This window comes from Ochotona curzoniae, unplaced genomic scaffold (genome assembly GCF_017591425.1).
Source record: "Ochotona curzoniae isolate NIBS_2020 unplaced genomic scaffold, NIBS_Ocur_1.0 contig_2692, whole genome shotgun sequence".
NCBI lineage: Eukaryota > Metazoa > Chordata > Mammalia > Lagomorpha > Ochotonidae > Ochotona > Ochotona curzoniae.
Genome location: NW_024465556.1, coordinates 17,494,653 through 17,521,087, shown reverse-complemented (window position 1 = coordinate 17,521,087; position 26,435 = coordinate 17,494,653). Strand labels below are relative to the sequence as shown.

The window sequence follows — 26,435 nt, the reverse complement described above, 5'->3', positions numbered from 1 at the left end:
TTGCCATGGACATTAAAAATGCAATTGGGTCTATGCAGTTTATGTCTTCAAAGAAGAAAATTAAGCAGAAGGCTCTTATTCTGTCTTGACATGCCTGGAATTCAGTTGAATATGTCATAGGTCAGGGTCAGACTGGAGTGGATGTGCCAGGAAGAAAGAACAGAAGGTTAAAGACTTTAAAAAGTACATTTAGAAAGATAATGAGGTCATTGCTAAATATAGATCATGGTGTTGAGTTCAAAAGAGGAACAGGAGAAAATGTTTTGGATGATGGCAAATAATGGCTTGAGATCGAACAGTACCATGCCAGCTAACTCATGTAGAGTATGTTGTGAGAACTTACTGCCTAGCTATCCCGTGTCTGACTTCATTGTTGAACAGAAATGAATGTAAGTTTTTACACCATTCTCAAGAACAGAATCTAGTGCTGTATTTTAACTTTCTACGAGTGCCCTGATTCCTCAATTCTGACTGCCCATTGTTAGTGTTAAAGGAGCTGGTGCTCAATACTAGTTGTCCTTTGTCAAGATTTAGGAAATTAAGGATCAGTGTTTAGTGTTTAGAAAAGAAGCCCAACCTGTTAAATTTGTCTTGTCAAAATCAGGTGTCTTTTGGTAGTTCTGGTTTTGTGTATAAATAATGTTAATGATTTGAATATGTATTATAGATACGTTTGCAGTGTTTTGTTCCATCATAAAGCAATTTTCTAGATTTACTTCCCCTCTTCCTTGAATATGATCTAAAAGCATGTGACCAGCATATAAGAGAGACTTAATAAAAAATTCCATTTCACATTCAACTTTTATAAGGAAAACTAGCATATATATATTAAATTAGTAAATGGTAGTGTGTAGCAGGATTACTTTTGATTCTGTATTAGCCGTAATTGCAAATCTAAGAATTTAGCATCTATATTTCAGGGCTGTTTATTAAAGTAGAAAAAAACTAACCATATAATTAGCATACTACAAAGCATGACATAATTTTATATGATTTAATGTGAAATACATTATCTGATGTTAAAATTTATTATAGACTGAACATAGTAAGTCCCATTTTATAAATGAAAAAATATATAGTTAAAATATTTTGCCAAGCATTACACAGCTAGTGCATGCTATTATCTAATCCTTCTAACCTAATATTCTATAAAGTAACTTAGGTAGAGACTAGAGTCTGTGTTGGTTAATTTGTTAATTTTATGAGCATGTTGAAATATGAGGAAATTCTGAAACTGAGTATATACTTTTGTATTATTAGGTTGTAATATTTTCTTGATATTGTAGTAGAGCTTCTTCCTAATTAATTTTTTTTAATGTTTTCTCCTGATTTCTTGCCTTATATAAGGAAACATTTATATATTCTTAAATAAAATATTTGAATTGGTGAGGTTTTCATTTTGTTTTGTTGTATTGTTACCATGTAGCTATCATTTTCAGGTTACCTCCAGGTAAAAAGACCTTCTTTAATTATTCATCGTGTATGAACTTTGAAAACCTAGAAAATTGCTTTTTGCTCTTCTGTGTCTCCTCTGAAAACTGAGTTTTCATAAATTTGGATTTAGTTGAAGTACAGGTAGATTGTTGGAATGTAAATTGAAACAGAAACACTCTGAAAAGTATCTGGAAATTTTATGAGTAATAACAGGAAAATCTGTTGCTTCACATTGAAGTATGTTTAAAACAAAAAATATAATATTAAGAAAAATTAGTTCCTATCTCCCTATATTAGCCTATATCCTATTCATCCCTTGGTCCTCCCCCCTTTTAAAGAAATATTTTTGCATTTTATGTTTTTGAGGCGGAAGACAAATTGTTACATTGGCATGTAATTTATCTTGCAGCTGCTGTATTAAAGTATGAAAATAATGTGATGAATATTCGACAGTTTAACTGTTCTCCACATCCTTACTGGTTACCCAATTTTATGGATGTCTTCACATGGTCTTTGCCATTTGTTGGAGAAAAAGGTATAATTTTTGTTTTCTAAAAAGAAAAAATTATGGTATTATCATTACATTTACTCCAGTTTACTATAATAGCCACATATTTGCTAAAGGAATCTGAAATCCAGTTTCACTGGGGTTGCAACTCTACTTGTGTCAGTGGGAGTGGATATGAGATCCTCAGAGATATTTTGGTTAGCTGTTTACAGCCCCCGTGTGAGGGTGTCTGGGGGACTAGGAAAGACTTAAAATAGCCTGATGTCGTCTTCAGCTGTTGGGTTTTCTTTCTATTTTTCTTTAGCTTAAGTGTTTTATGAAGGAGTGGAGATACAGCTTTGCTTTGGAATGGACCTCCCTGCATAATTTAACTCCATTTTTAGGGATGCCATTTCAGTATAATAGCTTTTGTTTTGTCAGTGTTAATCATTTTATAGCATTTTGTACTGAGAGAAATCATAAAGAGAATTTCAGGTTTTAGCCTAGTTTTTTCTTGTGTTAAAAATATGTTTAAGTATTAATATGGATGCGTCACTGATAATTTAAACAGATACATACTAGAACATACTCAGGTGTCATAAGAGAAAACAAATGTTATTTGAGAAATTTTGTTTCTGTCTTTTGTTCCTACTTCTGTAGAATTCTTATGATTTTGTTGAATGTCACATTCTTCTTTTGAATTTTAGTGTTAATTTTCTCACTAAAGGCAATGCCTTAGTTTCTATGTATGGATACGATTGTAAAACATTTTGTTCTGTAGTCCCCTGTTTTTTCTTGCCTCTTGCACATTACAAAATGTTCTTTTCTGAATGAGATGTGTCATTTCTGCCAAGGCAAATTTTGGATCTAAAATTCAGAATTAAACTATATGTGTGAAACTGTGTGTGTGTGTGTGTGTGTGTGTGTGTGTGTGTGTGTGTGTGTGTGTGTGCAGATTGCCCTCTGTCTTGATTTACTCAGTAGGTCCAATGTTAATGTAGAGATAGGATTACCCACTGGAGCATTTGAGAAGGGGACCAGTTAAGGGCTTAGGTACAAGGGATGCATTACACTTTCAACCTTCTATCTTTGGTATATGAGAAATTGTTCAATCATAGCATCATCCAGCTAAAGAGAATTTCAGAATTCATCTTGCTTACTCTCTTGCCTTCAGTTTAGACTGCTATTTTCCTGCCTTTAGTCTAGACTATTAATCAACTATTTTAATGTTAATGTGGAGGAGAGTAGCAGGTTTAGTACCGGGGTAACGTAAGAGGAAAATAGATACTTTGCAGATTCTAATTTGAGTCTGATGCCACCAAATAAAATATTTTATTATGATCTTTTATGTGATCTAAATGTTTATGCTACAAGTTTTACACAATGGAAGATACAGAGATAACGAGTGCAGAGATAGGTAGTAGTATTTGGGACCCTGCACCCACGTCGGAGACCCAGAGGAGGATCCTGGCTCCTGGCTTTGAATCAACGTAGCTCTGGCCATTGGCAGCTGCTTGGGAAGTGAATCATCAGATGGAAGACCTTCCTTTCTGTCTCTCCTCCTCTCTGTATATCTGACATTCCAATAAAAATAAAATAATTCTTAAAAAAAATTTTTTTAAATAATAAAAGGTTGGCCTGGTGTGGTAGCCTAGTGGCTAAAGTCCTCTCACCTTGCAGCTACTGCGATCCTATAAGGGTGCCAGTTTGTGTCCCAGCTGCTCCACTTACCTTCCATCTGCTTGCTTATGGCATGGGAAAGCAGTAGATGCCGACCCAAAGCCTTGGGACCTTGCACCTGTGTGGGAAACCAAGAAGAAGCTCCTGGCTCCTGGCCTTGGGTTGACTGAGCTGCCAGCAATTGTGGCTCCTTGGGGGTGAACCAGTGAATAGAAGATCATTCACTCTGTCTCTCCTCTCTGTAGATCTTACTTTTCAACAATAGTAGATAAATCTTTTTTAAAAAAAAGTCAAATAGAAACATAATGAGAATAATGATAGCATTAGTATCACACAGTACAAAGAAAGAAATGTAGAGACAGCATAACTTACAGGGATTGTATTTTAAAGGCAGAGAGAATATGTGAAAATAATATAGATACTTTAGGTCTGATTTAGATTAATATACTTTGATCAGAAAACTTCTGAAACAATCTTTCACTTTTATGCTTCTTTGCATCTCACTAGTCAAGTTTTTTTTTTCTTTTGCCTTTCTTCATTTTATTTTTCAGATTTTTTTTTTTTATTGGAAAGGCATATATAGAGAGAGAAGGAGATACACAGAGAAAGATCTTCATTTGTTGATTTACTCCCCAAGTGGCCGCTGTGGCTGGAGCTAAGGCAACCCGAAGCCAGGAGCCAAGAGCTTCTTCTGGGTCTCCCACATGGGTGTAAGATCCCCAAGGCTTTGGTCCGTCCTTGACTGCTCCCAGGCCACAAGCAGGGAGCTGGATGGGAAGTAGAGCTGCGAGGACACAGCTGGCATCCATATGGAATGCTGACACAATCAAGGTGAGGACTTTAGCCACTAGGTTACTACATCGTAGTAAGAAAAGGCCCATACGTTTCTTTTGATAACAGTTTTAATTGATTTGAAACTCACTCAACATACAATTAATCTACTTAAATGATATAGTTTAGTGGTTTTTAGTGTATTTTACACAGTTGAGCAACCATTTCCCACAATCAGTCTTGGAACATTGTCATCATTTCCGCAAATAATTGCTTTGCCCATTAACATAACTCTTTCCCCCAATTCCTTCTCACCAGCTGAGGAAACCACTAGTGTATTATCTCAGTCAATTTGTCCATCTTGGACAGTTCATATAACTTGAATCGTACTATGTGTGGGTTTTGTTTTTTTAAAGATCTATTTATGTATTTGTAAGGTGTAGTTACAGAGTGACACTAGTTCACTCTCCCAAATGGCCATACCAGCTAGGACTGGACCAGAATGAAGGCAAGAACCCTGAATTCCATCTGGGTATTCCACATGGGTGACAGGGATCCAGGCATTTGTGCCATCTGCTGCTGCTTCTCCAAGATGCATTAACAGGGAGCTGAATAGGATGTAGAGCAGCCATAACTCAAACTGGAACTCATATGAGATGCCTGCCTCACAGGATGGGGCTTAAGCTACTGTGCCATAGTGCTGGTCAGAGTGTGTGTGTGTTTGTGTGTGACTAGCTATTTCCCATCCATTTTAAAGACTCACCCATATTGTAGTGTGAATCAGTACTCTATACCTTTTTTTGTAATGGAATTATATTCCATTGTATGTATGTATCACATTTTGCTCATTCACCAGGAGATAGACATTCAATTATTTCTTCTCTTTGACTGCTATGAATAATGCAGTGAGAGCATTTGTATATAAGTTTTTGTGGGCATTTGTTTTCATTTATGTTGGGTGTAGACTTAGTAATGGGAGTGAAATTGCTGGATTGTATAATAAGTATGATTAACCTTCTGAAGGTCTGCCAAAAATTTCTGTAGCAGTTACATCATTTTACAATCCCACCAGCAGTGTATATATTGCTTCAGTGTTTCCATATCTTTACCCACACTTGTCTTTTCAAACTTCATTTTAAAGCCAGACTGAGTGAGTGCCATTGATCTGTTTTCCATCTCCAAATGTCTACCTCCAGGCTAGACCAGGCTGTTAGCCAGAACTCATTTTGAGTCTTCCAAGGACTGGGGTACTTGAGCCATCATTTGTTGCTTCCCAGGGTGTGCAGGACTAGGAAGTTGGACAGGAAACAGAGTCAGTGCTTAAACTGGTATGAGATATGCACATCCTGGGTGGAATCTAAGTTCTGAACTAACTACCTGGCCCCTGACATCGGCTATTATCTATTCTGTTGGCCATTTATATGTATTCGTTGAATGAATGCGTTTTCAGATTCTTGGTTAATTTTATAACTGGGTTTTTTTTTTGTCATTGAATTGTGTTTAAATACATGGTAGATGCAGCATTGTCTCCCATTTTTTGGATGGCTTTTCACTTAATTGGTAGTGTCCTTTGAGGTAAAAAAGTTTTTAATTTTGATGGAGTCCTGCTTACCTATTTTTCTTAATGGGTATAGTGTCACATATAAGAAATGATTGCCTAATGCAAGCTTATTTTGCATTACTTTTGTTTTCTTCCAGTAGTTTTATAGTTTAGCTTTTACATGTAGAATTTTGTTCCATTTTATGATAATATTTATAGGTGGTATGTAGTTAAAAAGGGAGAAGAGCCAACTTCAGCTTTTACATGCAATTTTCTAATAGTTCCAGCACCATTTGTAGAAAAGTGGTGGTTACCTGCTGAAGTGTTCTAGCTAGCATCCTTATTGAAAATCAGTTGACCTTAAATCTGATGTTTTATTTTCAAACTCTGAGTTCTATTGCATTGAGCTGATGACCTCTTTGCCTTCCCTCAATATAGTTTTCAAAATTTGTTTTTTTTTAAAGATTTATTTATTTTTATTACAAAGACAGATATACAGAGAGGAGGAGAGACAGAGAAGATCTTCCATCCGATCATTCACTCCCTGAGTGACCGCAATGGCCGGTGCTGTGCCGATCCGAAGCCAGAATCCAGGAGCCAGGAACTTCCTCCAGGTCTCCCACATGGGTGCAGGTCCAAAGGCTTTGGGCAGTCCTTGACTGCTTTCCCCGACCACAAGCAGGGAGCTGGACGAGAAGTGAAGCTGCCAGGATTGGAACCGGTGCCCATATGGTATCCCGGTGCATTCAAGGCAAGGACTTTAGCTGCTAGGCCACCGCACTGGGCTCAGCTTTCAGAATTTTTGTGGATATGTATTTAAATGTATAGTTAAATATATGTGTGAATACTTATTTTCTTCAGTATTTAGATAAATTTTTTAATATGTATTTTATTTTTATTGGAAAGTATGTATATACAGAGAGGCGAGATCTTCTATCCAGTGGTTCACACCCCAGGTAGCCACAATAGCCATAGCCAAGCCAGTCCAAAGCCAGGGGCCAGGGGATTCTTCCAGGTGTCCCATGTGGGTACAGGATCCCAAGGCTTTGGCCCTCCTCTGCTGCTTTTCAAAGCCACAAGCGAGGAACTGAATGGGAAGTGGAGTAGCTGGGATATGAATCTGTACCCTGTGGGATCCCGGTGATTACAAGGGTAGGATTTAGCCACTTAGCCATTGCACCAGGTCTTTACTACATTTTTTTTTAAAACAATGTGCCCTTTTATAATTGAATTCCAGAGCTTTAGCAAAATACCTGGAATGGGATGTGCATTTATTTGTTGCAGGGAAAATAGGTTTTCAAGGACAGTGCTACATTTTATTTGATTATGTTAATTTGTAGGTGCTATAAGAACACTCAGGCTGATATTTGATATTCATTTTTATTTATTAATTGGCTTTTGTATGTGTCTTTTTTTTACTCTGTGCTTTCACTTTTTAGGTATTTGTTGAATTTTTGCCACTTGTAAGACCATGTGCTAGACTATGGAGATGCAACAGTGAAGAAAGCAACATTGAACATTTGCAAAGCTTTCATTCTAGTACAGGGAACACTATTCAGTGATTTAAGACAGTTGGCTGTAAAGCCATTAAGGAAATTGCGAGCCTGAAAGAGAGGTCATTGTTAGAGACCTAGCAGAATAGAATTCTGTATATTAAGGGGAAGAAAGGAAAAAGATACAGAATAATCAAGGAAGGTTAAGCCTAACAACGAATCAGGGATTCAGATTGTTAGTCATTCATAAATCTTTAGAAATAAATTTCAGATTAAGTTACTGAAGCTAGTGTTGTTGTAATTTTGTTTTTATTTTCTTTAAGATTTATTTATTTTATTTAAAAGAGTTACACAGAGAGGCAGTAAAGAGATCTTCTGTCTGCTGGTTTACACCCCAAACTCCCCCAAACCACTACAATTGGGGAACCAAGTGAGGACCAATAGCTGCCTCCAGATCTCCCAAGTGGGTGTAAGGACCCAAGGACTTGGGCCATCTTCCACTGCTTTCTCAGGCCAGTCGCAGACAGCTGGATGGGATATGGAGCATCCAGGAAATGAACTGGTATCCGTATGGGATCCTGGCCACAAGTGGAGGATTACCTTTTTATGCCACTATGCCATTCTGGATACAGTGTTGTAAAGATTGAGTCCTGGGACTTTTTCTGAAATAGTAGATTATGCCATTAATTTTTTTTCATACTTTTTACTTCTGTACACATGAATAAAGATTTGAAATATCTATGTTCAAATGTCATCTCTGTTCTTACGTATTTGAATTTTTGCTTGTTATTTCTTTTTAGGCTTGAAAATTTATTTCATGAATAATGCCTCTCATTACTCATCTTTTTTTTTTTAAAGCTTTTGATTTTTTTCAATTCTATCGTTCCTGGTATCAGAATATATTTGTTTTCTTGGGTTTAAAATTATTTGCCTCTTTGTATGAATGGTTATTGTGGACACATATTGACAGTTGTATGGTGTAAGCTAACGTGTGACTTTTTTTTTTTACAGTGACAGAAATGTTGGTAAATGTCCTGAGTATTTGCTCTGATGATGAATTAATGACTGAAGGGGAAGATCAATTTGATGGTATGATTACTTATCTTTCTTTTTGTGTCTTAAACGGTGTCTTGATTTCCTAGTCTGAATTCACACATTTTGCAAACAGTAGTCATTGCTTTCAGATTACCATGCTATTTGTTAAGTGACACTTAACTAATTTTAAGAGTTTCTTTTTTTAATGACAATGGGGAGAAGAAGATGAATTTGGGGAAAGGAAAAATTTGGAAGGAAAAATAGAAGAAAAGGAAAATAAAGTGGTAGTATAAGAATGTGATTCTTTATGAAAATGGACACTGCTCAGAGTCAGGAAGATTTAAATACTATTTGTTTAATTAATACAGTATTCCTAGTGTATCACAGCATGCCTTAACTTGTTCATTCTTGACACCGACCATTTACTAGTCTGCTAGAGATTCTTAGAGCATTTTTTCCATAGAAACAACGTTGTACATGGTTGTTAGTTCTTATATTAGCCAGCAAGTCTGTGTATCTGATGTGTACCTATAGCATAAATACCTTAGAGATCACATTCCTTTTATTTTTTATATTTTGAAATCTTTAAAGATTTCTAATATATTTATTTTAAACTTACTTAATAAAAAGGTTAAGAACTTTCAAGCCGAAAAATCTTTATTTGCTTCCGTATTGCCTTCATATTTTTGTTTTAGGATACTTTAAAAAGTATTTGCTTGAGAGCCAGAGATAGAAATATACTGAGAACTTCCATTCACCAGTTAATTCTCCCAATCCTCACAGCAGTCCTGGGCTGGTCCAAAGCCAAAGCTGCCGCTAAGAACTCAATCAGGTCTCCCACATTGGTGGTAGGAATACAGTTACTTGAGGCATTCACTGCTTCTTACCAGGGTCTGCACTAACAGGAAGCTGGAATCAGGAGATGGAGCTAGGAATAGAACCGAGACCCTTTGATTTAGGGTGTGATTATTCCATTGACTTGGCTAAATGCTTGCTTCTAGTATGCTTTTTATAGTTGTAATTAATATTAATTTGTTTCCATGTATTAAACATGGTCTACCATTGGTAAGATTCATTAGTTACATGCTCCCAAATTATTAATATAGCACTGCATAATTAATGTCATAGTTTGGCAGTTGCATGCTGTAAATTACCCTTTTTATCAATTGTAATACAGTAAACATGAGCAAAAACTTTTTTTTCTTCTTGGAATAAACTTCTTGAAGAGATTGTTAGGGTTAAAGCGTATGAGAATCTTGTTGTTTTTGTTGTGAGCTGTCAAATTGGTCTGCAAAAAAATGGGGACTAACATGCAATGGCTACAGCAAAGAATCTGCAGATCTATTTCTCTATAGGCCCTCCTCATTGGGTTTTAATCATTTTATTTGCTTTGCTTGCTATCTGTATAGCTGTGGAGTATAGTTTTGTATCTTCTTTGCTAAGAAGAAAATTCTATATTTCCATCTGCAGGTCCTCTTCAGCTCAGTTGATTCCTTTATTAAGTAAAATGTAAATAAAAGCTATATAAGAATGTCTTAGAAGTAGATTTGGTTCTTAAACAGTTGCAAGCCCATTTGTTAAGAGCACAGAGTGACTGGATATGAGTACTGCTGTTGCCATCTGTTGGTAGCAGGCAGAGACAAGCATTTACCCTTGTGTATGCTAATAATTAAAATAAGCTATTTGTATTTGTATATAAACCTTTTGGTTTATATAATAAGATTAAATGGCTAATGTTTACTTTTTCTTATTTTAATTCTATCTCTTTTTGAAGTTTTTACTTTTAACATTATAATCATCTCTCTTTTCCCTAAGCGTTTTACAGAGTTGTAGACTGGGCATTTCTTTTCCTTGTTCTGCTTTTACTATTTATTGTAAGATCAGATCTGAGAACAGATTATAGTTCCTTATAAGGACTGTATGACTTAACCTTTTTTAATGTTGGTTTCTCTCATCTTCAAAATGTTGATTAGTGATACTTGTTTTGTAATGTTAGAGGTATTGAGATAATCAGTGATTGAGATCACGACTAAAATAATTCTTGACACATAACATTGGTTTTTTGGACAAAAACTCTGTTAATTTTGTGTGTTCTGTGAAATGTGTGGTGGAATACTTTATTGTTAATTTTTTAAAACAGTTCTTGTTTTTTCAAAGATTTATTTTTAATTTATTAGAAGGGCAGAGTTACAGAGAAAACGAAAAACAGAGAGGGAGAGAGAAAAAGAGGTCTTCTACTAGCTCATTCCCCAAATGGCTGCAGTAGCTGGAGCTGGACCTGCACAAAACCAGAAACCAGAAGTTTCCTCTGAGTCTCCCACATGGGTGCATAGGCCCAAGCTCTTGGACCATCTCCACTGCTTTTACAGGCACATTATCAGGAAACCAGATTGCAAGTGGAGCAGCCAGGATTCAAACTGGTTTCTATATGGGATACTGGCACTGCAGGTGGTGACTTCACCTGCCACAACACCAGCCCCTTCATTGATATTATATTAACTCTATATTTAAGTCTAGGGAATTCTTTTAAGGAACCTAATTAGTTCATCTACTATAGTTACTGTATTAGTAATTTTAAATTACATAGTTTTTCTTTGTAAAAGTCTATTATTTAATACTTTAGTCATTTATTTTCTTTCTACTGTTAGAATTAGTTTCTTTTAATGAATTTTTTGTATAAGGGAATATATTTATATACACCCACATATATATATATATGTGGGGGGGAGCTTATCTTCCATCCAACAGCTGGAATTAGCAGAATTATTCCTTAAAATATTTATCTTTTAGAAGTATGTTATTTTCCTTAACTGATGTTCTTACCTTTCTATTTATTCTTTAAAACTTATTAATACTGCCAATAGTGTATTAACTCGGAGTAGAGTAGGACATTGTTTTAGTCCTCTTCTGTGAACACCAAGTTAAGTTTCTTTGTGAAGTCTAATTACAATACTTTGTTTTAGTCACCTACAGTTCATGTGAAGATAGACACTAATCATTTTTTTCCACCAGGAATAAATATCCTCTATAAATATAAGTTATGCTTTTTAAAGATTTATTTGTGTTTATTGGAAAAGCAGATATAGAGAGAGAAGGAGAGAGGGGAAGATCTTCTGTCCGTTGATTCACTCTCCAAGCGGTTGCAACAGCTGGAGCTGAGCAAATCCTAAGCCAGGAACCCAAAGCCTCTTCTGGGTCTCCCACGCAGGTGCAGGGTCCCAAGGCTTTGGGCCATCCTCGACTGCTTTCCCAGGCCACAGGCAGGGAGCTGGATGGGAAGTGGGGCTGCTGGGATTAGAAGCAGTGCCCATATGGGATCCCAGCATGTGCAAGGCAAGGACGTTAGCTGTTAGGCTACCACACTGGGCCCAATTATGTTTTTTTAGTGCAGTCTTTATATCATTCTTGCATTCTAGGAATAAATCAGATTTGATCATTGAAGATGGTACAGGTTAATGAAAACTGTTGATGATTTACAGATCTTTCATTTACATCCCCCCTTTTTCCTCACAAGTCATTTTTGAAGTTGTTAGCACCATATATGACAATGTTTCTATGGGAAAATAAACTGAGTTCCAACTTTAAATACTAGAAGTAGATCTTCCTTTAGTGCCAGCATGACAGATACCCCTTAGTTTTTCACCGTTGCACTACCAAGGGTTAGGAGCAGAGACTCCAAAAAGTCTTCACAATATGAATATGGGAATTTGAATGTAGGAATGGGAGTGATTTGAGATTGCAGGAACATTGAGAAGGTGGAAGAACTGGAAAAGGGAAAAGAATTGCTGGAAACAGGCTTATATCCTTTTCTTATTCGTACTCCTTTATTTCTTCCCCTTAAGTCTGTCCATCTTTTCTCTTTTCCCTTCACCGTGGTGATATGCTCTCTGTCCTCTCTTTGCTTATACTGCTCTGGAATCATCCTATGAAGCATATCTGGAGAGAAATGTGACTTTAGAAAGCATATCTGGTAGGGTGGAGTTGCTGTGGAACCCCACAGCTTTGCCTTGGGGAGAAGGAAAGAGCATGGTTGGAGATTTTCAGTTGCCAGAAGGAAAGGTGTAGCTTTAGTATATTTGAGGCTGAGTTTAGGTAAAGAAATTAGACTCTTTATTCTTAAGTGATGAAAGCTATGGTAGTGTGAATTTTCTCAAGTATTTTGGGGTCATTTTTAGGATAAAATTTATCTAAACATTGCTTGTATAAATGCATATGACATTTCTTTTTAGAGGTGTTATTAAATCATGGAATTTTTGAACATTGATTTCTAGGGTATTTAGAATACATGTGACTTTTTTTTAGAAATTTATCTTTTATCTTTAGTGAAGGAAGTATATAATCCATATGTAGTAATAGTTTTACTAAACTAAATTCTGCCATTTCATAAAATGGAATTATGTATCTCAGCATTAGAATAAAATATAAGAAAAGCTCAAATGAAACCACCTACTGCTGCCTATTCATTAGAGCTGTTACTTCCTTTGAAACAGTGTGTTGATATTTTTTGCAAAAAGATGTCCCTCAAACTCCCAGATTGAGTTGGGAACAAAAAGCACACACTGTTGCTGCCGAGTCTCTACAGAGGTCCCACAATGCTGAGTCAAGAACACGTGTGCTTCAGAGGGAGTGGGGAGGCTCGGCTGCGCAGGGAGTGGGTGAGGTGTCACGGAGGCAGTTTACCAAGTTACTGCTTTCCTTTATGTGTACTACAGGTTTTCCAGGTGTTGGTGTCCTGGAAGAACCACATGATTTTGTATTTCATTTGTATCATTACCTTTCGTTTAACATACTTCCATGGGTGATACATTTCCTTAGGGGTATGAATATAAATGTTGAATTGTTGTTAGCAGTCTTTTATCAGTCTTATGTGTTTTCACATGTTTTTTTTCTGTCCCTAATTATGTCCACTTTCATCAAATATTATAGTCATTCTGTCCATAATTTCTTCTGAATACATATCTTTTTAAAGAAATCTTTATTTTAGAATTCTACACAGTAGCATCTCTCTTGTTCACCAGATTCTGCAATTTTTCATTTTTTCCAAATTTTCAAATATGAAGGCCTTCATTTTTCTCCCTTTCTTTCAACATTCATTCATTCTTCAGTACCACTGCCAAGTTAAATCTCTATCTTTTTATTTGTCTCAACCACCTTTTCTCCATCATTCACTTCCTTTTTTCTGGACTCTCCATCTGAAGAACGGCTCATATATGGCAATAAAAAAGGTACAGACCAGACAGAGTAATATTGTTTTGAAATATGACTTCATAAGTTATCCTCATGTCCATGTAAGTTAGCATATTCACTGAGTAATGTCTATGCAGAGTCCTTTTGGGCCTTGTGCAAATTTAGTTAAGTTTTATCTGAGCTAGTATTTGGTGTTTTTAGAAGTCATATTCCAAGATATCTGTCTTTCTGTGCATGGAACTATTTTCCCCTCTTTTTCATTCCTCTTGTTTTAAAATTTCATTCTTTTGCTTATTTGTAATGTTTTGTGCTTTTCCCTGCATGACTAGGGGCGTTTGATTGTCTGTCTTATTCCCTGAAGTAATTTTACTGTGGACATTTACTTTAATATGATGCATGATGTGTTTGTAGACTGATTTTAAATCCTGATTTGTATGGTGTTTTTATATTCCTGTGAATTTTTTCTTTTGAAATCAGTATAATTTGCATATTCAGTTTTTATAGATACATAAATTAAGGCTATAAATATGAAGGTAGCTCCTAACAGTCGTTCTCTCCAGTTTTCTGTTGCTCACCTCCCCCCACCCCCGTAGCTATTTTAAAAATTCTGTCAATTTTGAAATGAAGTGTTGGTATTAATCCATTAAAAGAGAATCAGACTTACCTTGTCTTCTTGGATAAGTCACTTAATAATCTGTTTCTTTTGTCTGTTAATTGTGGAGTTTAAGCTCTGCAGTATCCCTAATGTCTCTTCAAATTAAAATATTCAATGGTTCTTTAATTTTTAGTAACTTTTGTGGCATCTTACCATCATACCTGCTTGGTGCCATGTTGCCCACACAGGTTTTAGACTAAAAAAAAACTCACTTCAGTGCATGGAATACTAGCCTTTAAAATGTTATAAATATGGTTGTAGAGCCAATTTTTTCAGTGTCTTTTGTTTTCATCTTTGGAATTGGATTTCTATTTCTGTTTCCTTATAGTGAAATCTAGTCATTCACCTTAGTTTTTAATTACATATAGACCACTTGAATTTTAAATGAGGTTTCCCAGCCCAAAGATTTAAGTTTGTTCAAACCTCTGTATACTTAATGCCCCTTTGAGTTTGATTTCTTTGGCCTTTCCTTAACCTTTTCCTCAACCGTCGTGCTTCCATATGTGTGTTTTCATCATGTTGAAGCACAACAGTAAGGAACTACATTCTTGGGCCCACAGTGATTCTAGCTGCTGTATATGAAGTAACAGGACTGAGGTAGATGTTCTTTCTCGAGATCAAGGGAAGGGAAGATAAAACCTTTGAGTCTTTCTTCAGCCCCAGATCCAGCTGCTGGAACATATTCTTCTGTAGCAGTGATAGACAGTACAAATAAGCCTTAAGAGAAGATAAATCAGTGGAGATCCTTTAGCCATGTGTTCAAGGAGTCTTTCCTCATTGCTGTGACATAGCTGTGTAGGGACTAAAGGGCTTATTTGTATTTGCATGATTTTAGAGGACACCTGGTAGTCCATGAGATTGAGGTGTGCCTTGTTGAAATGCTGATATGTCTTCGATTAGGGATTACTTGCATAATAGCCCCTTCATACTGTCATTTTTCGATCAGTTTAAAGAAAAGGAAGCTTATTTTGTCATGGTATGATGAGATATTTCCAGCTGCATGTCAAAGGCTTGTTTGGTAAACACGAGACTACAGAGCTACTGCATTCTTACTTGTTAGTCTGCATGCCATGGACTCTGTAGAAACTTAAGGAGTTGGTAGGATTCTTTCTTTCTTTCTTTCTTTTTTTTTTTTGTCTTAAAGTCCTGTGGTTTGTGATATAAATTGGACTCAAGTTGTTTTCCCACTGCTGTTTTACTGATTATTTAGTAATTTTAAGACATTTGTGAATTATTTTTTATTTGTATTTCTTCTGTGACCCTCATGTTAGACTAGTGCTAAACTGAACATTGAAGGAGTGAGAAACTTTCTGACATGTGTTTATCTAGTCCCCTCTTTGAGCTGGAGATAAGGGATTTTATATTTGTTCAGATGTGCGTGGAACAGGCTAGTAGAATAACACAAGCAAGGATGCTCTAAACTTGAGCCTTTCTTTTTATTTATTCCATTGAAAGTAGGTTCAGCTGCAGCCCGGAAAGAAATAATAAGAAACAAAATTCGAGCGATTGGCAAGATGGCAAGAGTCTTCTCTGTTCTCAGGTAATGATATATTTTCCTGATTATTTGCCTTGGAGAAATTAATTTTATTGTACTTTTCATTGTTACAGGTGTTATCTTGCTGGACATCAGAAGGCAGAAATGGAACATTGTTTCTATTAAAAAGTTAGTTGTACATGAATATATTGAAGCAGGAAGCACGAAGCCTTTTGAAACTGGAGTTTTTAAGTTTAGGATTATTAATGCTCACATTTAGTATCCCTTGTCCTTGTGTAATGAAAGTGCTAAATTTACATCTTGAAAATAGACTTAGCTTGTCTAAGGTGGGGATACTTTTTAGGGTACTCCTAATTAACCTGTCCTATTAAGATATATATTTTTCTGTACACATCAACTGCCTTCCTAAGTATTAAGAATAAAAATGAAAGGTTAGTGCTTAAAAATGTGTTTGCAAAACCGATTGTGTCAGATATTTGCCCATTAGAACGTATAAACTACAACATATTTCTTAATTGTGTGAAACTCAGTGTTGAAAAACTTGTGAGGTTTACTTCATGTCTGACATGTTTAGAATGTGCAAAGATATATTCTCTTGGAATTGAGGAAAATATAATATGATGAATGCTATAAATCACATACACCGGCCAGGCCTCGTCTTTTCCAGTCTAAGCATTTACTGGAAGTCTCCAATGTCTGTTTTATCTCTGCTTTCAGGGAGGAGAGTGAAAGTGTGCTGACACTCAAGGGCCTGACTCCCACAGGGATGTTGCCTAGTGGAGTGTTGGCTGGAGGACGGCAGACCCTACAAAGTGGTAATGATGTTATGCAACTTGCTGTGCCTCAGATGGACTGGGGCACACCTCACTCTTTTGCTAACAATACACATAATGCATGCAGGGAATTCCTTCTGCTTTTTAGCTCCTGTCTCAGCAGCTGACATCAGCAGGGTACTGTATGATAGGTAGTATCTGATTAGGGCAGAAAATTGTTAGAATGGATGATCCTTACAGCTGGAAATCATGGTCAGTTCCTCAGCTTTTATGAAATGGTAAGGGAGCAGCTTATGTCGTAATGTCTGAACTATTTATTCGTTTGTCTAATATACCTTTTATTTTAAAAGTATAGCTTCAGAATGTGAGTTAGGAATATCCATATTACAAAAATGGAAATGTAATTCCAAGTTTCTTATTTTTAATTTTTTAATTTATGTAATTGTACCAGACTATGCATATATTTTGAAATCCTTAATTTTTGAGGTAACAGTCGGCTTGGGCCCTAGAACATTACTTATGCACTTACTTGCCGAAAGACTTGTGCAAGGTTTTGTACCTTAGTAAATGATGCCAAAGTTTGTTTTCTGTGGTGTTTGTCAAATGTTCTATGTATAATTGACTGTCTGTAACATGCTGTTTCCTTCCTCTGCAGATGTAGCTGCTTCCCTAAATCTGTCTGTCTTTCTTTAGGTTAGCTGTATGTCTGTAAACGTATGTGCAATTATATTACTCTATCAGACACACTTGTCTGTCCTTTGATGTAGAAGCAGCTTTGTAGCACCTTGTTTTGAGGTTAGCTGCATTTGTTGCTGCACTTTGTGCATTCCAATCATGAATGTAACAATAGATATTAAATCGTTGTTATAAGGGGTTGAATTTAAATCCTGTAAGTCAAAATGAAAAGGGTGTTATTGAGTGTGCCTTTACTTTGCATGAAAATAAAAAGAATTATGCATAAAGCATTCCTGTAATCTGGCTCATTGAATATTTTATATATTTTTTAAAAACCTAACTTTTTTGTGTTAATATTTGTGTTAATACTGGGTTAACTTTTTGAAAGCCCATTACAGATTGAACAGAAGAGAGTGCTGTGAATGCTATAGACTATTTGTGATATCTCAGGGTCTAGAATTCTTTCCCTTGTGGTTGGAAAGCAAAAAATGTTACATGGAAAAGCCTGAGTTTATCTTTTACTGTAGCCACTTTGGACAGCCCTCCAAGGGTCATGTTCTATTAAAACAGGCATCAGTGGATCTGATATTTCCTTTGTAGTGATAAACAGTTTCATTTTGGTGATGTAATTAATGACTTTAAAATAAAAGGAAAGGAAATATTAATTGGAATTTTTAAATAAATAAATTTAAACTGGATTAACTTTTCACAATTTTATTTCATTCAGTACCACAGTAAGTGCTTTTTGAGAAAAACATTTTTTTTCCCTGTAGGTAGTAATTTTCATTTGTAGCCTATAAATGTTCTATTTTATATGTTATTGTATTGTCTGCTACCATCACTGATCCATGTGACAAGCACAACTATTTTTTGAAGTTACAGTTTTCATCATTCTAAAAGAGGTTTCTTTTATATTTAAAAAAATCTGCTTTGATTCACTGTACATTCTTTGTCCTCTGTTTTTTTATTGTATCATAAGCATTAGAAAAATGACTTTACAGGAATTTTATGAATGTACATTAAAACAAGATCTTGAACTTTCAATAAAACTTAGCAAAGATAGTAATGGAAATGGATGAAATCTCAACTTATAAATGATTCCTTTCCTTTGCTTAGAACATGAAAATTTGAAAACATATAATACTTAATAAACATACACTACAGAATTCTCTCTATGATCCTTGAAAATATTAGCACTTTTACATTGTATCCATAGCAAACCTTGTTTTCAGACTTTACAGTTAGTACCTGCTAATGACATACTTTGTTAATAACTCAACACTTTATTCTTTTTTAATGTTTGTCTATTACTTTCATTTACCTAAAATCCAGAGCAATAGAGTAAAAATCTCACCGACACACACACACACACACACACACAATCTTCTATCTACTTAATTCCCCAAATGTCCACAGCAGCCAGGAGAAGGCCAGCCCAATGCTAAGACCCACAAGCTGTATCCAGGTCTTCCACATCAGTGGCAGGAACCAAAGCAATTGAGGAAACTAGGAAGCTAGGCCAGAAGTTAAATAGCCACAACTCAGATTGTCAAAACAATATGGGGTGTAGACATCTTAAGCTGTGTTTTAGGCTGTTACATCACAGCACATCCCCTTCTAGATTTATGTTTGATTTGCAAACAACCTGATTCAGGTTTTTCCTCAAACTTAGAAATCACTATCAACATAGGGACCATTTGAAAGACTGAAGCTTTGCTAGTGGGACTGGAAGGAGCTGAGCTACAAGTGTTTAATTAGGAAAACTAGAAGGCTCATTAGTGCCTCTTCACAAGTGTGATTTAAACATTTGTTTCAATGTTATTTCCTTAGTATAAGATAAACCATTTTGAAACTAGCAAAATTCATTTGTTTTATTTTCTAAGATTTTATTTCAGAGGCAGAGTTACAGAGAGGGAGAGACAGAGAAAGGTCTTCCATCTGCTGATTCATTCCTGAATGTAATCCGGGGTGGGCCTGGCTGAAACCAGAGGACTGGAACTCTGAGTTTCCCATATGGATACTATGAGCCCAAGAGCTCAGAGCATTTTCCATTGCATTCCTAGCCATATTAAAGAACTGGAGTAAAAGTAGAGCAGCCAATACTTGAATGTTGCTCACACAAGATGTCTGCGTCACAGATGGTGGCTTAACGTGCTGTGCTGCAATGCTGATCTCAAAACTGATTTTTAAAAAGTTGTATCTGTATATTTTTTTCAAAAAGTTATTCTAAGATTTTAAATTTCAGTAGGTGTTCCCTGATAAGTATCTGAGATATAGATATCACAAAAGGAAAATGGATTCTAACACATTGCTCTAATTGGAAAATAATATTTCTCTTTTCAGTAATTTTGAAGTTAATATACATAGTATTTTAAAATATTAGTATGAATTACACAATTCTAAGTTGAATTTTATGTTTATATTTTATGTACTTTTATTTCCACAGACATTTAATTGAAAGCTAATTCCCCAATGCTGGTTTCACCAGGATGTCTGTCTGTGGGAAAATGTATGGCCATATCTATTTCAGTCATGTCAAATCCCTCCTGGTCATTTATTGTGTATAATTTTGAGGACTGCAGTTGAAAGCAATATTACATTAAAATGTATTAAGTCTGGGTCAAGATACCCTAATGCTAATAAATGAAAACAAATAGAAAAAGAAAGACAATAAGCCTTTCAGATTAAATTTTCTGATTGTCAGTTCTCTCTCTTTCCAGATTTTTATTTAAGCCTCAGTGATAGACTTTCAGTTCTAAGCATTAAAGCTTAACATAGTATGTAGTTCTGAGCATGATATCCATTATATTTTCTAGAAAATATTTTAAACAAGGTAGAGGGCTCAGGAAAGAAAATAAAATATAGTTTTAGCTAGGAAATTCTTTTACGTATAAATTTAAAGCACATAGAGTAATAGGAATATATTGTTATATTTCATAAGCTGAAATTTATTTATTTGAAATATGGGGAGGAGAGGTGAAGGGAGAGAGGAGGCAGAAGAGGTTGATTTTCCATCTACTAATTCACTTTCCAAATGCTCACAACCGGGACTGGGTCAGGCCAAAGCTGGGAGGAAAGAAGGGATTACTCAGTCTGACACTTCCACTTGAGTGGCAGAAACCAATTAATTGGGCCCTTAGCTAATGCCTCCAGGGTATGTACACTAGCAGGAAGCCAGAAGGGAAGCAGAGCTGAAAACAAAGCCACACACTCTGATTGGTGATTCAGACACATCAGCTGGCATCATGACTGCTATGTCAGATGACCACCCCTGTTAATGGACTTGAACAGTTGACACTAGCTTAGATTATTAATTTATTACTGTAAATTACTTTTTAGAAAAAGCGGTTTTAAAGTATTATTATTTGAAAGGCAGATACACAGAGAGAAGGAGAAACAGAAAGATGTTTCATCCGCTGATTCACTGCCCAAGTGGCAGCTGCGACCAGAGCTAAGCTGATCCAAAGCCAGGAGCCAGGAGCTTCTGGGGCTACACATGAGTGCAGGGTCCCAAGGCTTTGGGTAGTCCTCCACTGCGTTCTTAGGCCACAAGCAGGGATCTGGGTGGAAAGTGGCGCAGCCTGTATTAAAACTGGCGCCCTTATGTCATTCCAACAGTTGCTTGCAGAGAGCTAGATAGTTCAGACAGTTGATCCATTTCATTGCTGCTTAGCTGTGTTTTTCCTTCCTTCTTTCCTTCCTTCCTTCTTAACTTCCTTTTTTTCTTTTTTTTTCCTTTGAAAGACAAATGGCAAGGAGAGATCTTTCATCTTCTGGTTCACTCCCCAAATGGCCACAATGGCCAGGTCTAAGTCAGGCCAAAGCTGGGAGTCTGGAACTCCATGCAGATTTCCCATATTGAGTGGTAAAGGCCCCAGCACTTGGCCAGTCTTTTGCTGCGTTCCTAGGTGCTTATAGAAGATACCTAGATTGGAATTGGAGCAACTAAGCTTAGATAGGATGTCGGTGTCTCAGGCAGAGGCTTCACCCACAGCACCAAAACATTGGCTTCCAGCAGTAAATTCATTTAAGTGGCAGTTTGTACAGTGAGCATAAAGCAATTGTGTGTGCTTTGATTTGTAATATAAATGAACAGTTAATGAAAATGCACTCTTTTATTTGGTTTTTATGCTGGGGGGGGGGAGGGCTCCAGTTTACTTTGGTATTTGAGTAAGATGAACAGCAGTTGAAAAGTTTAATGTATTTAAACTTTAAACTTTTTTTAAGCAGGAGGGGAGGTAGGCATTTGGTGGCGGCAGGAAGGAAACAGAGAGGATGATCTTCGATTTGCTAGTTTAGTTCCCAAATACCTGCAACAGTCAGATCTTGGCCAGACTGAAGCCAGGAGCCAGGAATTCAGTCTGCATCTTCCCCCTGTGTAGAAAGGGACAAGTACTTCACAGGTACATTAACTCCTGGATTGGAAGCTGAGTGGCTGGGACTGGAACTGGCACTCTGACATGGAGGGGGAGGGGACGTTACAAGTGGCCATGTAATGTGCTGAGCCACAATGCTGGCCCTCAACATTTCCTATTTAAGTCTCCTTTAATTGCTTACATTAATCAATGTCCTTTCACATTAATAAATTCTTTGAGTAAAATACTCAAACATCATTTAAAAATCATGTTTGCTCCTAAAAGACCATTCCAGGAGTAATTATTCTACTTGGCCTTTTTGCAGAAGCAGCAGGGGAGAAAGGACAGAACATAGTTACCAGTGTTCAGAGTGTGTGCACTTTGAGGCAGATGGGCAAGCAGCAGCACTGTGAGGTAGCATCTCTGTCAGTCTTAGATCCTGGTGCTCAGTAGGAGCTTTTTAAAGAGCTCAAACCCAGAAAAGAGGGGGAAACCGTCTTTGACAACAAGCTGTGCCTGGTTGTCTCTAAGTGGGACAGTACAAGGTATTCTACTAACATGGTTCTGATTTACAATAGGACTTGTCTTTATCTTATCATGAAATAATGAGGAGTTATTGCTTGTGAGACTTCAGTTGCATCCCAGAATGGCAGGTGATTTCAAAATATTCCCAGTCTTTCCTGATTTTAAGAAGTTCTTAGTTCCTGAGATAAATTTGAGTTTATGATAATCCATGAATATAAGTGAATTTTTAGATGCTAGAAATCTTTAGATATTTGGAATGTAATTATTAGAAAAGAAAGGAAGTTCCTGGTTAAAAAAAAAAGTGCTCTTTTTAGGTTCCCCACAAAGATAGGAGTTCAGGAACTGTCCTACTTAGAGAAATTCATGAAGTTTATGGCTCCTTAAACTTCACCGTAGCCATCCCAGCTTTTGCAGCTTACATTTTGCCTTTGGAATTAGAAATAAAACATTACTGGTCCCTTCCAGTTTATGTCTTTGAGAACCAACTGGTAATGAGTACTGTTTTTGTTAAGGCATGAGAGGAAACTCTCCTGTTTGCTTTTCTGCTACAATTCTATCATGATCTTACACCAGGGAATTTTCTTGTGATTGTGATGAATATGATAAACACAATGGAGAATTCTAAGGCCATCAAGATATTGAATTCAAGAGAAGTAATTGATACTAGAGTAAATTTGCATGGGTGCTGAGATGTCTGATGTTTATAGTAGGTCTTTGTTTTCTGTGCTCTGAGTGATGTCATAGTGCTGTGTGTAAACTGCTGTGTCAGAAATTGGGGGATTGGACGGGACTTTCTAATATGGGAGCTATTTTTGTTAAATTGTAAATGATGATATAGTGTGGGATACTGTATTATTTTAAGTGATCATTGCCTTTTCTGCTGTACAATGTGACCCTTCTCATCTCTCTCATTCATTTTGCATGCCTCTGCTCACTTCTGTACAGCCACAGTTGAGGCTATTGAGGCTGAAAAAGGTACGATGAGAGTCTTTGCGCTGGCCAGAGATCTGTGGTGTGTGGGTGGGCATCCAAGAGTGTCCGTGGGTGTGTCTTCCTCCTAGCTTACGAAGTCCAAAATGAATCATACTCCCTGACTCACCAAGTTTAGCAGTCACATTCCTGCAAATAAATAAAATCACAAGGGCTGATTTCTATAGTGATAATCTGACTTACTGCCTTTTGTGGTATAACATGCAACCAGAATTGAAAGATTCTGATTTCCAGACAGTATAGCATGCTCTGCATTATATATTGTAGCATTTGAAGTTGCCTGTTTTAATGGAAATAATTAAACTGACCCTGTAAATAGAGATCTCTTCCCTCTTTTTGCGTGATTCTGTACTACTAAGATTTTTTCTTAACCCCTGAATGAAGCCCCTTCTAGATTCAGCTGTGAATTTACTTTTTCCCATTTTCTGTAATGTTGGTATGAATTTTTTTCCATTAGCATTTTGGCTGTAGTTTGCTGTAAGATTATATTCATAGATATCATGTGTTAGCTAGACATGACATTCTACTTAATGTTTTGCTGCCCCAGTCATTTGGTTTACTTACACAGACTAAGTCCCAGAGAATATATCTATAAAGGAATCACATTATAATTAGTGTGGAAATCTTTTCTGATAAAATTTTAATAATGGGGGCTATATCATTCCAGATGAAGGTAATGGAATCCCTAGCAAAATGTGAGCGGTTGCCATTTGTTTTGATTTGGGTTTCCAAAAGAATTTGCAATAAATGAGCAGTGAGCTAAGGAAGATTCCTTTTAAAATATATATGCTGCATTTTGTTATTAGTCAAACGCAAATCTGACTCCTGGAGGCATTTCCCACCTTTTTCTTTTCATATTGATGGTGATGGAGTGATAATACTTTGACCTCCAAGATAGTTCTGATCTGCTAAATTTTTAACTTAACCTTTACCTCTTTTCTCCTCCCATGATCTTTGTACAGATTTGTATGTTGAGGATTAACCTTGCTTAGCCTCCTCACTTGCCCCTGCTCTTGTTCCCTTACTGTGGTAATCACTGTTGATGTTAGGGTCTGAGGTAGGAGAAAACTGCTACAGAAATACCCTGAGACCATTGCCTAAAAAATAATTTTATGAGCAGAGAAGTTTTTATTTTTATGGGTATATTTTCTAAGACTATGTTAACACTTGTCATTTATGAAGTTATCATATTTATATTTAGGTTTTAACATTTCACATTTTAAGGGGAAGTAAGATTTAAGTGTTCCTATTTACAGCTAATTTCTCTCTTCTTAAAAATCATTAATTATGTTTTTGAAATCTCAGAAACATTTCTCTATTACTGACTTATCAAATTTGCATTTTGTTAAGCAATACGAGGATTCTCTCCACCACATAGAATCTGCAGTTTTGAAGAGGCAAAGGGTTTGGATAGGATCAATGAGAGAATGCCACCTCGGAAAGATGCTGTACAGCAAGATGGTTTCAATTCTCTGAACACCGCACACGCCACTGAGAACCACGGGACTGGCAACCATAGTGCCCAGTGACCAACAGCTTCCCAGGGACTCTCACATCTCGGGCCCCAAATGGACAGATCACCCGAGGAGCTGGAGGGGTCGGCCAAGCTGACTGTAAATGTCACAGTCTCTGGAAAAAACCATTGTGCTTTTGAGACCCCAGCCCCCTTCCTGGATGGAGGCTTGAGGGCCCTGGGACATGTCTGCTATCTGATAAGATTGGGTCATCGCTGCCAAGGAGGAGAGCAGTGAGCAAGGGGCTTGGGGCAATTTCCAGTGGAGGGCATCTATACCTCCATTATGCTTGTGGTTCACACATTTAAGTTTACAAATGAGGTTTTTTCCCCCTCCCCCCTCAGTAGAATTAGAGTTTCTTTTTCAACCATAATTCAGATGCAATCTTAAGAGCTAATGTGGACTTTTTTTTTCCATGAAATGTCTTTAAAGGATGAATTAGCATGGTCTTAAAATACATTTCTGAGATTACTAGCTGTATCTTGAATTGTAGGCAAAATGCTGAGAAAACCAGTTGGTGTTTATACAAAAATGCTGACCTCAGGTCTATAGTTCTTAAATGTGGCTAATTCTGTAACATAGTCTTGGTATTTTCCAATTATGAATGCACAACCTATTTCTAGGTGGTTGTTCTTACTTGAACACAAATCCAAAAGCTAATTTAGATTCTTCTTCACCCAGATTTTTGAGATTTACACCCCAGAGATTAAAGAGGAAAACCTCTAAATTTCAAAATTGCAAAGAATTACAGAATTACTCATTTAAGGTACTTTAAAAGAAGTTTGTACATTGTCAAAGTAAATTTTAATTCAAATCATGTCTGTAAAACTTGACGTATTTTGTGTATGCATGTTTTCATTTTGCAAATATTTAATATATAGACCTATGATGTACAGGTACAACATGTATAGGTTACCTAGATGTTATGAGAAATTTTAGTTTATTGTGAGTACTCAAGTTGCTTAAATAGCCACCAGGGTGATTTACTGCTGGCTTTCTATCATTTTTATGTTATAATGCAAAGGAAATTTTTAAATGTTCTGGAAGTGTTTTCGATTAAGCAATGCAGCCTAGAAACAACGGTTCTTTTCAATCATTCAAATGTTAGTGGAAGCATAAAAGTCAAGACTGCATGTTGAAATTTTAGTTTTGATAGTTACAGAATGCTTGGTTAAACTAAATGGAACCATGTGTTAATTTTTCACAATTATTGACCTGTATTGATTGCCACTGTAATTTGATATTTCCCTTTTCTTTGGTGGCCTGCTTCCCTCATGCCCTGGAATACAACTCAGAGCTCCAGGCAGCGGAACCATCTATTGTTTTGTTTGCCAGAAAGTGCACCCTGTATGGTCTCCTGTCTAAGTTGGAAATATTATGCATGTGCAGGACTATTTGAATATTTTATAAACAGTAGCACACAATAAATTCCATGCATGGGCCGCTGCTCCTATCTCTGTGTTGGGTTTTATTTGGGAAATGAAATCATACTGAAACTTTGAGTGCAAAAAAAAAAAAAAAAACATTTTATTACTAGAGCTGAAGTATCCTTCAGAGAAGATGATCATGTAGTACATGACAGATTGATGAATTAAATTCTTGTCTTCATAAATTTCTTTTTTTTTTTCTTAATTCTTGTTGACTTGTGTGAACTTGAGTAGCTGAGCACATGAGCTACTTTGGATACCTGTTGTGGGACCCCACACCATTTAATATTTTAAAATCACTAATTTTCATTTTAAAAATTATATTATGGTATAAAATTTTATGACAGTGTCGGAAAGTTATTGGGTGTTTTATAACAAGAAGAAAAATAGTAATGATAC

General features: G+C 36.3%; 1 protein-coding gene across 6 annotated transcripts in view; it reads left to right on the top strand.

Annotated features, from left to right (window-relative positions):
* Positions 1-26,062, top strand: part of PPP3CB (protein phosphatase 3 catalytic subunit beta) — a 47,874-nt gene extending 21,812 nt beyond the window's left edge. For 2 of the 6 annotated variants that reach the window (XM_040975946.1, XM_040975951.1), the window contains exons 9-14: positions 1,844-1,969; positions 8,417-8,494; positions 15,738-15,822; positions 16,495-16,592; positions 23,051-23,080; positions 24,446-26,062. In XM_040975946.1, the coding sequence (XP_040831880.1) occupies positions 1,844-1,969; positions 8,417-8,494; positions 15,738-15,822; positions 16,495-16,592; positions 23,051-23,080; positions 24,446-24,624 (596 nt within the window). In that variant the 3' untranslated portion in view covers positions 24,625-26,062. Of the gene's footprint in view, positions 1-1,843; positions 1,970-8,416; positions 8,495-13,638; positions 13,666-15,737; positions 15,823-16,494; positions 16,593-23,050; positions 23,081-24,445 lie in introns of all 6 variants that reach the window. The other 4 variants (XM_040975945.1, XM_040975947.1, XM_040975949.1 and 1 more) reach the window with 4 other exon arrangements.
* Positions 26,063-26,435: the final 373 nt, after the last annotated feature.